At 35.7% G+C, this 17,878-nt stretch overlaps 2 protein-coding genes and 1 long non-coding RNA gene across 3 annotated transcripts; 2 read left to right on the top strand and 1 right to left on the bottom strand.

Annotated features, from left to right (window-relative positions):
- Positions 1-1,128: 1,128 nt before the first annotated feature.
- LOC137572480 (uncharacterized) lies at positions 1,129-2,406 on the top strand. Its single transcript, XM_068284236.1, has 4 exons — positions 1,129-1,220; positions 1,287-1,617; positions 1,759-1,873; positions 2,195-2,406. The coding sequence occupies exons 1-4, from the start codon at positions 1,129-1,131 to the stop codon at positions 2,404-2,406; spliced, it is 750 nt and encodes a 249-aa protein (XP_068140337.1).
- A 541-nt stretch (positions 2,407-2,947) lies between these two features.
- LOC137572482 (uncharacterized) lies at positions 2,948-4,325 on the top strand. The gene is made up of 2 exons (XR_011031663.1): positions 2,948-3,298; positions 3,356-4,325. It is a non-coding gene; the product is annotated as an uncharacterized lncRNA (long non-coding RNA).
- A 6,063-nt stretch (positions 4,326-10,388) lies between these two features.
- LOC137572486 (uncharacterized) lies at positions 10,389-16,380 on the bottom strand. The gene is made up of 3 exons (XM_068284241.1): positions 16,097-16,380; positions 12,346-12,823; positions 10,389-11,118 (listed from the first exon to the last, which is right to left on the bottom strand). The coding sequence occupies exons 1-3, from the start codon at positions 16,100-16,102 to the stop codon at positions 10,550-10,552; spliced, it is 1,053 nt and encodes a 350-aa protein (XP_068140342.1). The 5' UTR covers positions 16,103-16,380; the 3' UTR covers positions 10,389-10,549.
- Between the last annotated feature and the right edge of the window lie 1,498 nt (positions 16,381-17,878).

Consider the following 17,878-nt stretch of genomic DNA (forward strand, 5'->3'; position numbering starts at 1 on the left):
TTGGTTTATATACTCGTTTAGTTGGTGCGCAGAAACTAATTTTTGCCACGCCCCCGGAGTTTACATAAAACTTATTTTCTTAAAAACTATGACAGCTACCGACATTAAATTTGGTATGCAGACTAGCTTAATAGACGCGCAGATATTGGATATTTAAACATTTTGCCACGCCCACTTTCGCCCCCACAAAGTAAAGAAAACTGATTTTCTCGAACACTAACAAAGCTAAAGTCACTAAATTTAGTATGTACACTGGCTTAGTATGCGCGCAGAGCATATATATTTTTATATTTTGTCACGCCCACTTCCGCCTCCATAATTTAGAAAAAACCGATCCCCTCCTGTAGTTCTTTGGCTATCGCATTCAAATTCGGCAGACTAATTAATCTTATCTACTTCTACCAAACTACTAAATTTTATTGAAATCGGACTAGAAACATGCTAAATATGCGTATGAACGCATTTTCTAAGCGGTCCACAAGGCCAGGATTGGCCGTTGGCTAGTGGCGGCGCTAGAGTGCTCGTGTGTTTGTAGAGTGAGCGAGATAGCACATAGTATGAAGCATGTAAAAACAATAGACATACATTTGGTTTTCGAAATTTAAAAAAATTTGTTTCACCTGGTGTATGGTATACCATACCCTTCTCGCATGATTGAGTAAAGTCTTGCAATTGACTTTTTAATTTCAGAACAAGTTTTTTGAAATTCACTTATTTACATAAAAGCCGATTACATCTTTCTCTAATTAAGGATTACGGGTTTTTTAATACATTGTTGCACAAAAGCGGCTTACTTCTGCTCCGTTTTAATTTGTTTATACATTTCGTTTTCAAGTCGTACATTACCTCGACCAAATAATAAAACATTAAGATCTAATCCCATCACACGAGATTATTATTTTCATTTTACAGCATAAATATGCTTTTTTAACATTGATCAACGCTCTTGTTGATGCTATTAACCTTCACAATTAACTATAAATATCAATCAACAACGTTGATGCTATTCAAATTCCATATCCGAAGGAAGCAACATGTCTCGAAATCAACTAATTAAGGACTGAAATCAACATAGTGACACTACCAGTTTTCACCTTCCTATTAAAAGCCTGAAGGAACTGCCGTCTAATGAAGCAATCAAAATCAAGAGTGCATGTTGACGAAATACCCTTCGCCTACTCCTACGGCTACAACATATGCGCAATATCAGTCGATATTGGGTGATGTTGCACCAGATAAAGCCTTCGAGATGTGTAATCGTGCAGCAGCCATGGTTTTCTTCAAAGGGGAACAGCAGACGCAACAGAGCAGCAGCAGCAGGCCAATAATAAGTCTGCACAGCAGCAACAGCAACAGACTCCTCGAATTACCCAGTTGCAATCGGATTATAACCAAAACTATCAGCAACAACAAAAGTTGCTGCTGTCATTGCCACAACAACAACAGCAACATCAGCAACAAAACTCCTGCCAGCAACAGCAACAAACGCAGCTAAATCACAGCAGCACAAAACAACAAGGCTCAACTGTTGACAAGCCGGCGGCAGTACCAGAATCCTCGGCGCCATCATCGGCATCTTCTGGGCCTGCAATGCTTGCTGGAAGTACCGCCTCCATGGTACTTCCATCAACGGCACACCATTAGTCCACCGCCACGCAACAGCAGCAACATCATCAACAATAACAGCAGCAGCAGCAACATTATAACAGCTCATCCTCTATTGGCTCGACCAACAATCATTTACAGGCCCATGCTTAGGCACTTCATCAGGTTTCCAGCTTCATACAGGCCTTAAGTCGGGAGGCCCATCTGCCTCAGTACCATCAGCTGGTGCAGTGTCAGGAGCAACACCTGCCGGTCCTGGTAGTCAATAGTAATCCTCGGCAGATGCCGCCGACATCCCGTTGAAAACTTCGTCAGCTGGGGGGTGAGATGGTACGGGACAGTGCCTTTATTTTGCACACACCACTCGGGGCGCATTGGGACTTTATGGCGATCAAACGACTGCAAGCAGTTATTGGGATCAGTTTCGGGAAGCTTATTTGCCAAGGCGCCAGCGAAGAGTGGGGCAACATCTCTTAATTCATCGGGTGCCGGTGTCAATGATGCAGGCAAAAAATGCCAACAAAATCCCCTCAATGCAGCCGCCGGATCGTACCCCTCTTTCCTTGCATCTGCCGCTCATCCGCTGTAGCTGCAGCTGGTTATCCATTCGATCCCAACTCGCAGCTATATCAGCAATACTTGCGACGCGATGACTTTCGTACGCAGATGATCTCTAACCAGAGTCTAGCAGCAGCAGTTGCCGCAGCGGCAGTAGCAGCAGCGGCAGTAGCAGCTTCTTCATCGTCAACCACAGCAACAGCTACTGCGACGTCATCAACACCACCAGGAACAGAGCGATGATTGAATTGAAAAGTTAGAACGGACAAGGGGATTGTGTAATAGGCAAGATTCGACTTCGATTTTATTCAAATGAATTCTGAATGGTAAGGGACTGCCATTTTAATAAAACTTGCAACACTTGGGGCCTTTTGAATGCAATCTTCAAAAGAACATGGGTGGCTCTTCGCCCAGAGGGAGTGTTCTGGATTGGGGATGCGTTGAATAGAGGGAGCATTGCACTTTCAACACATTTAGTTTATTATTTTTTTGAACTGATTCTTAAAGGTAGGACTCGTATTTGCAAGTGTTGTAGCTGTTCTATCTAATCAAGCGTATTGTTTAATGACAATTATGTACGTGTGAACGTAGTAGCTAAAATCTAAAAAGTATAAACAATTTATTTTTTTTATACAGTATATAGAAAGCAAATTCATAATGTATCAACTTCAATTACCTATCACCTATAGGTGTAGTAGCCCTCTTTAATAATAATAAATTTAATTGCATTTCGGAGAAAACATTTTCTTTTGTTTGTTTGCAAGAATAAATGAATAACCCCCCTTGAGTACTACGCACATGTCTTCACTTGGTACGGTTCTTACTTTCATTTCGCACAGCGAACGCAAAGCGTAAGCAAAGAAGAGAACATGGAAAAGATCCGTTAGAATTCGTTCGCATGCATTGCATTTGCTTAGAAACAGAATTTTTGGTACAGGCTTTTTTATTTAACTTGATACTTTGATTGCGGAAAGACGTGAATATTAATATTCAAATAAATATATATATATACATATATATTTGTGAAACACGTGCATATTACATCATCGTTTAAAAAGTACAGTACTGCACAAGGCAGTTATATACATATTTGGCTAAAGTGAATAAAAATATTACTGAATTTTCGAAGAATAAGGTGATATAAAATCAAATTTAGTCAAAATATTAGAATTTAACCCCCGTTATGTTTCAGTTGAAATTTATATTTCGGTCGCGTGGCGTCGACCAAGAAACTTTTGGCTTTCAAGCAGCCTTGGATTTTTTATTTTCGTTGGGACTATTTGGTTAATTGTTCCCCAGCCCAATCGCTGATATTTTCTTCGTTGGAACATCGTTAAATAACCAAGACACCAGCGAGCCTCGGATTTTCTTCATCAACCCTTCCATTTCATCAATAATCATCGCCATGGGCCAGACTAAATTAGTCTGGTGATGAAATGAAGCAAGTCCCCGGCTAATATATATTAAAAATACCAATATTATACACCCAATTTGAGCGAGATCTACTACTTTTCGATTTCTTTTTGGTGCATATGCATACTTAGTAGTAGTTCTGCTACCTTTTCTTGTTTCATCTTTACGCAAAGTATGGAGTAGCAGCCCTTTGGTTTGGATACTACTTTTTTTGTTGCACCACGGCAACACCTTTTCATACATTTTTTTTCTCTTTGATTAACGTAAAAATTTTTGCTAAACTAAAAGAAATTTAAATGAATTATTATTTTAAGTAACGTAACGAAACTTTAAATATTATTAAAATTAAGTCCCTATTTGGTTAAGTAAAATCAGTTTTCCTTATTAGGAAACCTAATGGGTATGTAATGCGTTAAGATTGGCTTTGTTGCATTTCATTTTTCTAATAACCAAATTATACAGCAAATCCCTGCAGCATCGATGGGCCCAGAGATCGCACCGTTGGATAAATCGTGAGTTAACACACACATGTATATACTATAAATATTTGTTTCATTGCCAACTGGCACACGCGGCCACATAACCCAAATCTCTTTTGAATTACTATGAATTTTTTTGAATCTATATTTGCTCTAATTATCGTATTTAAATTTCTCTTGCCATATCTTTTTGCATATCTTTATTTTGTAATTTCTTAGAAAATTAAGTCATGAAAACCCTTTGTTTGGAATTAAACCCGTAACTTGAAATTTCGACGTGTTTGTGTAAACTAATTCTTTGAGGAGTCCGTCACCTGAATCCATGACTATGCTGCCGTTACAAATCGTCTAAGATCATTTAAGTGTCTGTTAAGGGGCAATCAATTAAACCCAATAGTTTGCCAAGGTAGGGTGGGTACAGAAGGGTTAGCGAACAACACCTTTAGCTAATCTGCAGAGAAGTCGTCCGCACAATTAATAGTATCCCGATCTGGTTCAATATTTTGCTTTTTACATCCTTTTAGTTTCTGATAGTGCACTTATATTTTTTCTGTATGATCCGTGCGTATGCCTAGAGTAGGAAAGAACCTCCCCTCATCCGACGAGCTAAGCAAGAGCAACGCTAGAAGTGCACGACCCCGATCTTTAGCATACACTTGTGTTATCGTTAGCAAGGTAGAAAAATTAGGCAGCTAACAACTACACGTGCACATGTACATCATTACATAGGGTGAAATGGTATATTAAAGTCGCCAAAATGTATGTTACAGGCAGAAAGAAGCTATTCCGACCCCAAACAGTATATATATTCTTGATCAGTATCAACGGCCGAGTCGATCTAGCCATATCCGTCCGTCCGTTTATTTTTTCCATAAGGCCGGAGTTGGACGTTGGATGGTGAGGGCCGCTAGGGTGCGCATGTGCGTGAGCGAGCGAGATACTAAGTTATGCTTGTAAGAGCATTTGAGCAGAATTTTTATAAATACATAAATGCATTTGTTATTATAAATTTGAAATATATTTGTTTTACTGGTGCAAGGTATACTTAAGTCGGCGACATGACTTACTTGCTTCATTTCTTGTAATATTCAAAATGTAAAATTTCACCAAATTGCATACTTTTAGGCTTTTTTATTTGTTCGATAAATCATTTTAATATTTCATTATTATTACGATGCATTAAATGGATAAAACGCACATTAACAAAGCTTTATCACACGAACCAATAAATTCGATGCAACAAATTAAAACTAGATACCTTCAAGATCATTTTCCTTCGATTCACCCAAAAATTTAAAGAAAGGCCCTAGATATAGCAATTTAAAAAAGTATGCCACAGAGAGTCGAGATTTTTTTAAATTAAAATAATCTTTCACTTTCTATAGAATACTTTTGGGTGCACATTTCATACATGCACTATGGCCTGGATGTCGATTTTTTGGCATAAAGTCCAAATTTTCATGAAAAGATTCGGTGGTTTTGGTAATTGATTATGAAAGTAGATACCCTGAGCACAAAATATCGATTTAAAAAAAATTTTTAATGGCATCCCTGGGTTCGTACCAAGCTCTCAAAGTCAGACATGTGCTTTGTGCGTAATCGACATTTGGAAAGTGAAAAAAAAACCTAAAGTTTAAAGTGCCACCATTTGTGGAATTTTGCACATAAAAATAATTTAAAATATAGAAAATATACATCAAGGCATGTAGTTTTTAACGTATATATTTATTTTATGTGTAGTCTTGGGATTTAAGTGCTGACACCTGCTGACAAAAAGTAATGACACAAGTTGGTACCTATATATGTCGTCTTTGATCGCAAACTAATGCCTTCGCCCCGTTTTTCCCCCTTTCCCATTAATTTGATAATATTCAGGCAAGTTTGAATTTTGTCATAAAGAACTCATCGATATTTAGTGCAGCAACAATCGAGAAATAAAATCTGTATCAGAATGGATCTATAGTAAAGTCAACAATAACCATCTGGAATACGAAAAAATAAAAGAAATATATAAAAAAATAAGTAATTTTAAATCATTCATTAAAAAAACCTATTGAAATGCAACCAAATGTTGGAACGATTTATGTCCAAGCATTCTAAATGGCTGGAATCTAAAATATCAATAGTTGTTAATGAAAATTGAAAATATACTATCAACCATAACCAGTTTTAGCGAGGCCCTTTTAAATAATTTTCACATTATTTAAATAGCAATTTCATGTAATTTTTATTTAAGTTCGGATAAATTTCGTTCCTTTTGTGAGAGAACTTTTTGCTTATATGTATATGCATATTTATCCGTGGTATCCAATGTCACCAACGATTCATAAAGTGTTAGTTCACGGTTTTCAAATAAACAATTCGACGTTAATTCCACTTGTCAAATTTTATTGTTTTCTACAAATCGCGGTAAAGACATGGTGCGATTCCAAAAAAAAAAATTGAAATTTTCTTTTAGTATTTCCAGCATGCTTGCAAAATTTCAACTCTTTAGCATTCAAACTGTAGTTTATGCCAAAAAAATCGACATCCAGACCATAGTGACATGTTAGAAACCCACCCACAGTGTGTGATACTCTAAATCAGGGGTCGGCACGCCTACAATCAAAAGTTAGGTTTTGCATTTGTGTGTGTGGCAACAATCACGAAGTACGAAACTTTTTTTTATTTATTGTATTATAACCTACTTTAAAGAAACTTGAAAGCAAATAACGCATTGCACATAGAATTAAAATTGTCAATCAAGAGAAAACTAATTTTTCCATTTGTCAACAAACATTTTTTTAGGTGTAGTTTTGACATGTGGACCAATTTTTTTTTAAATCATTTTTTTTCTGACAAGCAAGAGTCGAATTGTTTCCGAAGTGCCATTGCCGAACCTACACGAGCATTTACAGTGTATGTGAGACGACAACGCTGCGGCAGAGCTAGCCCCTAGTCCGGGGAATGGGCCGTGCCGACCACTGCTCTAAATATTGCAAACACAGTTATAGTGAATATTTCTTTATCTTATATCATAGACAATTCCCCAGGACACTTATTAAACATAAATCACTTTCCATACTATTTTCGCCGAAAGCGTTAACTAAAATCGGATTTTAGATTATGAATTCCTAGACGACGCTGATTTATTAATTTTTGAGACTTTTCTGGAATGTAAAAAAAGTAGTACATATGTATGTATGTATGGACAATTCTCTACTCTTGAACGTGACATTCGTAAGCGTTCAAAGTAAAAAAATTGTCAAAAGCAACAAAAAAATACCAAAGAAGTTAAATTCGGCTATGCCGAAGATTATATACCCTTGCACTCCTTGACAATAATAATTTTACATGTTCAAAAATAAATTCATCAATATATAAACTACAATTTGTTCTTTTTCTTCCCTCATTCCCTAAGCTAAGCAACGCACGCATACACATACAGTTCATGTAGAGTTGCGTCTGTGTGTGTATGCATGTGCTCTGTTGATTTGATGATGACGTAGTAAGCAGCAAGCAGCGCTGCCGGCAGCGATTGAACCGATTAAAATTGACTGTAACTTGTGTTCTATTTATCCGATCGGAAATTTCGGAATCTGAGTTATTATATCCAATACTATCATCGTAGTAAATTTCATGGGGATACTCCAATTTTTATGAAAATGTTTGTTCTGGAGCTATATGATATAGCAGTCCGATCCTGACAATTTTCATTTCCTATTTCAGCAAAACCTGAAGGAATGTTTGAATCCCTTTTTTAAATGTTCTGATTTCATGCACAAAAATTGTGATATATATTTGATTCAATAATCTTAAGTAGTTTTTTTAAATGGATTTTTGAAAACTTCGGCACGTGACATGTAGAACGCCAAGTTTTTTTTTTTTATCTTACAATTAGAATAACATTTGTATTTCTTTTCCTAAAACTTAACATACAAAAATAAGATAAGTGATTTGTTTGTGGCATTTATTTTGTATCATGAAACAAATATTATGCGCATGTCCTCAGGGAACTTGAGATTTAACATCTTCAGGATTCTTGCTTTACTATCACTAAAACTATTAAGCAATTTTGTTTAGTTTATTAATATTATTATAATTATCAGTACAGAATTCAGTTGTAAACTATCACCTAACTATATTTTACAAGCATTGGTAACTATGGCCTTCGGCTTAGACGAACACTACACTAGCCTGGGATTCGATCCCATATCCTCGTAAAACTTTTAATTATTTATACATTTTATCCTAAAAATGTCGCAAGCTACAAACTTTAAGCTAAAGCTAAGCACTAACCGTTTACTATTTTTGATCGGGACTTTCCCATTTAATTTTCAGTGCAATTTCCTTTTGGATAAATAATTTGGTTTCTATGGACCAAATAGTTTTGGCTTAAAGGTAAAAAGTGTGCATTTATTCTGTCCGACGCTACAATGAAAGAAACAGTCAATCAAAACGAAATATTACCGTAACTATTAACTATATTATTTCCTATAAATTTTTTCTATATTTTCTAAATATGAACCGATATTTATGACATCACAAGTTAATGGCATATATCTCTCATAAAGAGTAATAATTAAAACAAAACGAGCAATGAAAACGGAAAAAATACGAAAAAATCTTATTTTTTCTCTGAGTGTACTAAAGCTAAAGTCATACAATTTTATAAGTTGACTTGACTAAAAGGTGCACAGGTGAAAGGCGTCTAAAAATGTTGGCACACTTCCTTCCGCATCTATGGGATCTAAAACTCTGCATTTTTTAAGAAATTTAAATATAGGTCCAAATTTCGAAATATGTATTTAATCACAAACAAATAAAATAAATTAGAATATTTGGACGCGGCATCAGATGGGCCATGATGTTTGCATAATTTAGGTTTTTAACACTTTAAAAAAGTTCAAAAAAATCCACTCTTTCATTTTCCAATTATTTAAAGTTTACTTAGTCCTAAAGTTTTTTAGACTTGATTTTCTGATGTCTTGTCTGAGAAATTGTTAACAAAACGTTACAAAATAATACATTTTTTACCCATACAGAAAATATGTTTTTAACCATGCTTCTTGGGTCCGGGTGAAGATTTTTGAAATAGCCGTGAAGTAATTTTCAATTAAATTACTTCTTTGAGAATTGGTTTTAAGCCGGTCTCAATGCAGGGTTTGATTTAAATTAAAAAAAAAAAAAATATATATAAATTGAATAAATTTATTAAAAAAATTGTCATACTTATAAATATTCGATGCAATCGTGTGTCATATCCACCACACTGCTCTACTGCCTAGATTGAAACCTGTAGGAAATAGTAATAGAAATACTTTTTTTTTTTATATAGAAGCGATCTGATCCGAATTAAAATCGTTCTAGTTACTGTAAGATTCTCTGCATAGTAGCGATTATTACAGAGTTAATAGAACTTTAAAATTTATATAAATAAAGAAACTTCGACGAACAATTCTTAGTTTCATTATGCAGGCAAAGTCAGCCACGAGCAAAGAAATCATAATCAAACTTTCAATGAAGAATTCTTAAAAAGTATGCCTAGACTGGTTGTGGTGTGGGTCAGCTTGAAAGTGGGTCACATCTCCACTAGGAAGCCAGTTCGACTGACTGCTGAATTTGACATAAAAAACAAGCCGAAACGAAAAGTCATCAATCAAAGACTAGCAAGAACATAGATTCACTTTTTCTGTACAAGGTTACAATTAGTGAATTTTATCTCTTAATCTTCTCAATTTACCTAGTCAACTTTCTTATATCTATGTATAGCAAATCTTTCACTTTTTTGTGCAAATATTTGAATGAAGTTGAATCACTTAAACAAACAATGTGAACTACTCATTTCCTATTAGCTCAATTTGTTGCAGCTCAACCTTTTTCGCTGAGAGACTATTAACGATTAGACGAAGACCCGCATCACGATACACCAAATAGGGCATATACATTAATATGTATGCGTACATATATAGATTTCTTTCTTCTTTGAAGTCTGCCCCAAGCTACCGAACACCAAAGCAAGACCAACAACATTGATGAAATCAACTTTTAAAGTCATGACTCCGACTTCCATTTCAATGTTGGCGATAATGTCGATGATTAGGCAGCAAAACGTGAAATCCGCACACGCCCATTGTTGTTGAGCTGAAGGCACAATAATAAGCACAACAACAACAATACGATCTTGGCTAGACGGTGGCACATGTCAAATGCCCAATTAATCATAGACCTCCAAAAAATGTGAAGCTAAGCCCACACGAGAGACTTTCTTCGATAGCGACGGACACATCAATCAAACTTCTTCATAATAAGATAGAATTTGTGCATTACAATTAAATTACATTTTATTACACATACATATATAAATAATATATTTATCAATCAGTTTTTGTAAGCCTAATTAACTAGCTGTCATCATTAAATTTAGGTAAAGCTGCGACCTTGGAAAGTCGCTGACTAAATATTCGTTATCCGGTGGTCGACCTGGTGCCTAGAACCTAATGCATCAGCTTCCTTTAGCGTATTAGATTTCTCGCCGGATATTTTGTGGGCAGCAATGCCATGGGATCAGTGTTGTTGGGCAGCTCGCCAATACCGTTGGCGTTAGATGGTGCACTGTCCAGATATTGAGCACCAGTGGAAGGTGCATAACCTCCATACGGATCAGAGCGACTAGCCCAACCACCGCCAACGCCCTGCATCTCATAATTGTAACCACCGGCCAGCTGGGCCTGAGTTTGGGCATTGCCGTGTATGTGCAAATGAATTTCCTTGCTAGGGGGATGGGGTGGTGATCCACTTAGTCCGGTTGTGCCCCAATTTGACTCCTTGGCATGAGGATTCCAACCAGGGTAATTAAACGATGGAGCCGTGTGCTCATATTGACCAAACAAGCTTGACTTTAAAGTTATAAACTTGCCCAAAATGGCAATTGCATTCATCAGAACCAAAACCTTAAGTAGGAATAGAGATTTCATGCCAATTGCCACTAGGAATGCTACCATGGCCGAAAGGACACCAAATTTGAAGATAATTGGTATAAGAGCCATTTGTAATCGGCGAATTTTCCCAAATGTACGACCTTCTGCAAAGAAAGATAACGATTATTTATTTGAATCAACAAACTAAAAGTTTTAAATATAAATTTTAAACATAGGGTAAAAAAACCAACCGACCGCACCAAAGTTTAGGTACCCTTTCAAAATATTTGTTTTATTCCTTGCGCACTTCTGATCCAACTTCATTTTAACCTCTATAAAACTTAAATCGTACGTATTAACCCCAATTGGTTCCTTGAATCAAACTACTCTATAATAGGGCCAACAATTTTCTGTGTGTTTTATAGGAAGAAATCCACATACCAAATTTGGTGGCTATATCGGGCTTTTAAGGTCAAAAAGGTTCTATTACACACAATTGGGCGAATTTAATATGCCTTTGAGTGCATGTTATAAATTGTTTGAAAATTTAATTTGAGAACACAAACTTTGTTGTATTTAAGCGGATTATTATCAACATCAGTGCAAACTATTATTGGTTTAGTTTTTATCTAGCCCCAGTGTCTTAAAAAAAATAATTATTTTATATCTTGTGTTAATTAGCCCGGCCTTTTTCAATCTCACATCCAAAACTTTTGAGTTAATTAATATTTCATTATACATACATATTTAAAATCCTACAATTTCTTCGGTGTGTGACTCAAATTCAAGTTTGTATCTTAAGTCTTTTGTTTTGCAAACATTTCGAGCAGTTCCCTAAAAAAAAGGCTGTTTTTTTTTTTCTTTTGACTCTTGCTTCTTTATTTATCATATCATTACTATAATTTGATCAATAAACAGACCTGAACGACGAGTATTGCGAAAGTCCGAAAAAAAGCAACAAACATCTTGGCAAAACGAAGCTAAGCAAATATTTTCTCATCTTTTAGAGATGCGTGTTAAGCATTTTTTTTTTGCCATTGCTGTAGTTGTTGTTGTCTTTTATTATATATCTTTTATAAAAAAATTCGCGCAATCTAGAAAAACTCAGAAAGAGAAATTACAGAGAGGAGAAGTGAATAACCACCGCCACCTTTCAGCGTCTGTTTACTAGAAGCAAATAACCGAAGACTTGATCAGGTTTCATTGAAAACGAAAGTAAGTCGAGAAACTGTGTGAAGAGCTGTCGACTAGCTATGGGAATAATCAACGTTGATTAGGGAAGTCACTAATCAGTATCATTTAGGCATGAAACAGCTTGAAATCTGCGCGTATATTTTGGTTTTACTATTTACGAATTAATTTTATTTTCAGTTTTTGTGATTTTCACTCACCCACAGCTGCTACTGTTGCTGGTTTTTTTTTATCGTCGTCGTCGTCGTCATCGCCGCCAAAGAGGCTTTCACTTAAATCGCTTCGCAACCAACTCCAAAGCGATCGAACCATGCCCCAAACACTGAGATCTGTGGGATCAGCCGCTTGCACTGCATTCGGATTTTTGTGGTCAGCTGTTGAAGCAGTTTCTTTGTCAGCCTCAACCTTAGCTACAGTTTCTTCCTCCTCCTCGTTATCATCATCATTATCATCGTCGTCGTCATCGGCATCGCCATCGCCATCGTTGTCTTCATTGGATGCTGCTTCTGCTGCTGGTGCAGGTTCTTTTGCCACTGCTCCGTCTTTGTGGTCATTGTTATTCTGCTCGGCCTTTACCATTTTTTTGATTATCTTGGCGCCCAATGCACTGCTTAGGCAACAAAAGGCTAACATCAAGACAAACATTGAGTGCCGAGCACTTGAACTCTTTATGAGAAACTGAAAGTATGTACAGATAGGGAGAGAGAGCAATGAGAAGGGTTTAAGTACTCATGTACAAAACAAAAGTAGAGGAGAAATTGTTAAGAAATGACAAACAAAACAAAACAAAACCATTTCGTCATAGGAAATTGCGTAAACGAAAGACTTTAAAAACGAACCAGTTTACACCTAATGAGTAAGCCAATGTACCGAAAGGTAAGAAACCGCATTTTAGAATCCACTCAAAACTGGCGAACAACCAACATGCACATAAAATATTTATATCATCCGCATTTTTTACGGGCAAGGCACAGCATATTCCATATTTTTGCTTTTTGCCTTTTACACCTTGCCGTTTTTCTAATTTCTTTGACAGTTTTTATGTAAGTCTGTGTCTTTTCGATGTTTGTTTTTTCGGAAATTTACATATGTATGTATATGCAAAACTTAAAATGCTTACGTAATGACGTAAATATCTGCAATAATTTAGCACAAGCATTTTTTTTAAAGACATTTCGGTGAACTAAATTTCTATTTTTACGAAGCAGATAAAATGCAATAAAAATTTATAAATGTATATGTATGTATAATGTACAGAAGAAGCAAAGGGTAGACAATTTGGTCAAAATAATAAATTAAAATAAGTCGTCGCGTCGACTTTGATATACCATAGCATACAAATTAAATTTAAAAAAAAGGTTCTATTTTATTTTTATAATTATGTATGTATTAACAATCAAAGACTTACAATTCTTACGCCCTACCATGGAGTAGAGTAACCCAATAAGAAACTAAAGAGAAAACAAGGGACACAAACCCTTTCAAATTACTCACGCTTAATTATAGTTAGACCTTTCCGAAAACAATAAAAAACTGAAAGTCATAATTATAAGGCAAGTGGTTGGCTTTCAAATCCAACGCAAAGCGATTTGTACTTGAATCGAGAAGAAATCTCGTGCCGAAAAAGAACTCTCTTTAGTTATGCTGGGCTAACGGTTGGCCTATATGCTAAAATTTGTGAAAATATTTTAATTGACCAGGCCCCAAGAGGCCACTGCCGCTTGACATAATTTGTGATCGTCTTGCATTATCTAATAAAGAAAATATAGTCTGATTCCATGTAGCTTCTTAACCTTATTGTCTCCTCTCTTTGTGCCAACTGGCCTTTTGTTTTGGTTTTTGGCATGGCTGCTGTTCCAAATGTTTTGTGCTCAATTTGGAATATTTATTATTTGTTGTAACTGTAAAAGGAAATCGCACTCTCGCATGGCCTTGATGAAATAATAGATCCATTGACTTGCGGTTTGAGACCTTTCGTTTCGAAATATATAATTAAATGCAACTGCAAGAAGCTGTCCAAAACAAAACAGAGAAAGAAAGAAAGAAAATGGGAAGAAAGAAAGTCTTTCACTTCGATGATAAAAGAGGCCTATAAATGCATTATCAAGTTTCTATTTGCTTATACACAAATATTTACGATGTATACAATACAATAAATAATTATACACGCAAATGTATGTATACCTATTTTGGGTAACGAAAAACGCCTCTGCCTCAGGTTTGATATTTCCATATCAATTTTCATTTGTTTACGACCGACTGGCACCACAGTTTTTCCAGTTTAGTTTCACTTTACAATAGGGCAGTTATCGTACGATATGATAGTTGTTTTTGGCCGGTGTTATAAGCCAATTTGCACCTTCTTCTTTGCTTGGTCCGGTCTTGGCGATTTCATAATCAGACGTAATCAAATTATTACATACTAATTTTTTATCAACTGTGTGGACTGTTTCACTTTGAAGCGAAATTGTTCCAACTTGAACTACTCATCGAGCTTAGGCTGAAACATTTTCTCTCTAAGTGTTGCTAGATACGTGTTATGCCCTCATTATGCCGTATTCAGCTGCCTTATGAGTCTTGGGCCACAAACTGGCATTTGCCAAAACTGTTTCCATCGCGATCAATGGTTTTAGTTTAGGATAGTGCTGATCAAACTGAATGATGTGAATCATGGCACTTGATGTTTATGCTAAACTCCCTTAATGTTTTCTGTCTGAGTTTTAATTGGACACATTAATTAATCAGAATGTCTGATAAACCTCATTATTTGTCCACATCACATTGTAAAATAATCACCTAGTGTATGGTGATTGTACAAACAATAAATAATTGATATAATTTGTTATTCCAGCAAATTTGGAAAAATTAACTGATAAACGTATTAAACAAATTACTATTATTTGGCTGTATTATGGGTTTATTCGTGATTCAAAACAAAATCCCGAAATTGAACTTGAACTTAAACTGCTGTAAATATTAACTAGTTCTATTTGAACTGAGGTTTTTAATTAAACTAATGCAATTGTAAGATAAAAATTGAATATAATTTTATATGCATATTGTTTAATAGTTTTATTCGATTGAATGAAAGTCTTTTTGCAGAGCTCTCTTTGCAGTGAACTTTTTAATGAATTGTCATCTGTCGTTTAAGTATTGAAACTAACTATTGACCATTCTGCAATCTATTAAACATGCAGCTTATTAGTGAACAGCTTTAACATAATTGAAAAAGGTAAGTAAAAGCTATTGAAGAATTTCGATAAAGGCAGATTTGAATTATAAACAATTAAGTATTTTGTGAAAATGTGTACATATATTTACAAGGTTTACGTGGGTCTTATGTTTAGCATCTCGATGGGTTTTTATTAGCTATGTAGTAAAACCATAAACCTAACTTTGAATGTGTATAATTATGACATTTTCTTTATGAACGCGTGTTGGTCGATTTACAATTTGTCATAAACAAATACAACATGCATTATGTGTGTAATATGATGCAATTAATCGCCACAGAGGCATTATATAATTGTCCCTTTGGAAGAGTATGTAGTTCATGACATCGACCACATTTAAAATTTTAAGTGACCACTTAAAAAATAACAACCAAAAACCCACACACCAACTATAAAGAAAAAACGTTTTCAATTTAAGATTAGACAAAATGCCAAAGAAAAAAAAGTAGAAGACTTAAATAAGTAAACACGCCTTAAAAGAAAGTTTGTTTTTTTTTTTTTGTTATTATTATTGTCGTTTTGTTGCCATTGTTGTTGTGAAAAGAAAATAAGCAAAACTATTGTATATATTGTGCCAAGAATTAATTGTTGGCTCTGTTCGAGCATTCTGTCCTTTTGCAAAATTGAGGTAAAGCGGTCATTGAACGCATTTCGTTTGGTGTATTAATTCGCCATGCGCCATTTCGGGGGATCACCCCGCGATCGCATGTGTACTCACCAGCATAATTATATAGTTATTATCGAAGAGCTTCCTGTATGCGTTTCCACTGATTGTTTATCCTTAATTATGTGATTAAACTTTGAAACTACTTTCACGCCAAGCCAAACCAAAGCTGCAATCGATCGGTCGCTCACACTCAAAGTGGATCACAAGGAGTTGTGTGATTCCAAAAAAAAAAAAAAAAATAAACAAACGAACAAACTTGAAAAAACAGATCCAACAGATGAATACGATGGAGTCTTTTCTTCTTTTATTTTTTTGTTGGTTAGGCCCGACTGTAGTGCCCGAGATGTAACCGTTGACTGCCACTTGGTGATGGCCTCGACCAACAAGTAAGGTCCGCTGCTACCGCCGAATGCTCTCAGCGGACCAGTCTTCTCCAAAATAACAGCAGAGCTTCTTCTTCAACATGTTTGCTTAGCCATTGCGGCGAATCTCTCTCATTCACACAGATACCGAATCGACGGAGACCACCACTCGCTCCCAGTTACAATATCGTTTTCAACACTTTCTTCACAATTTCCCCTAAAAAAGACAAAAAAAAAAAAACAAAAACCAAAAAAAAACGAAAACAAAACGGACGGCGGCAGCAAAAGATCGGGTCTCAAAAGTGCAAAGTCAATGTAGAGTCGATGTTGTCGTCACAATTGTCGCCATCTCTTCGTTGGGCTGGCCTATTATTACCAGTTTACAACCAACAGTCGTGCAATGACATAGAGAGCATGTAAATGTGGCAAACGTGAAAAAAACGCACCAACTGACATCAGAGAGCAGACATCCAATCAAACAGTCAGACAACCATGACTTAAAAGAACCCAACACAATGCGCTGGGGCTTCTTTATTGCTTCTCCAACAAAAGGTAACCCTCTTATAATTAGTTGACATATCAATAACAACTAATAAATTAATATATTTAGTTCCACAATATCGGATTAGTGTCTGAAAAAAAACTTTGGGTTAATCAGAAGTGTTACATTTAATAATTTCTAAGAAAATCAATTTCGACAAAAAGATTAAAATTCAAAGTCCATCATCTTTTTTCGGGTGGATTCCCTCGGGCCAAAAAACGAACGACTAAGTCGGCCTTTTGGCGATTAAAGATAATCATTAATGAGAAGAACGCAAAAGAGTCTCCATTCGAATGATTCTTTTACATATGAATGTAACTGCATTAAAGCGGATAAATTCAATGGAGCAAGAAAAACGTCATAATCGGTTTTACGAAGAATTTTTCAGACATTTTCAGCAAGAAAACATTTGATGATTTATTCTGAGTGTATAAAAGCCAATACCACCAAATTTGGCTTGTTGACTCGGCTAATATATGCACAGGTTAATAGAGTTTTAAATTTATGCCCCACTTCCTTCCGCATTCTAGGAATCTACAACTCGGTAACTTTTAAGAAAGCGAAATATAGGTCTGACATTTGAAACATGTACATATTTAATCACCAACAATCACCAGATGGAACATAACTTTTAGCCAATTTACTTTTTTTAACACTACAAATTTCGATTTTTTGACCAAGAAATCATAATTTCTTCGAATTGCTCTGACTAACATCTGACATCCCGCATAAAATCTTGTTGGAATACCTTCATTTTGCTGAGATACCAGATGGCCAGATGCAGCAACTTCATGCCACATTCAGGGAACCAAACCACGTATGCAGTTTTTGACGCAAGTCTGACGGCGCGTGATGCCAGTAAATCTAGAATCTAGATGATGTCAGTGCATAAATAAAGTCGTCTATAGAAATCCAAAAACCGTGTCTTAC

Source organism: Drosophila tropicalis, unplaced genomic scaffold (assembly GCF_018151085.1).
Source record: "Drosophila tropicalis isolate 14030-0801.00 unplaced genomic scaffold, ASM1815108v1 contig_330, whole genome shotgun sequence".
Classification (NCBI taxonomy): domain Eukaryota; kingdom Metazoa; phylum Arthropoda; class Insecta; order Diptera; family Drosophilidae; genus Drosophila; species Drosophila tropicalis.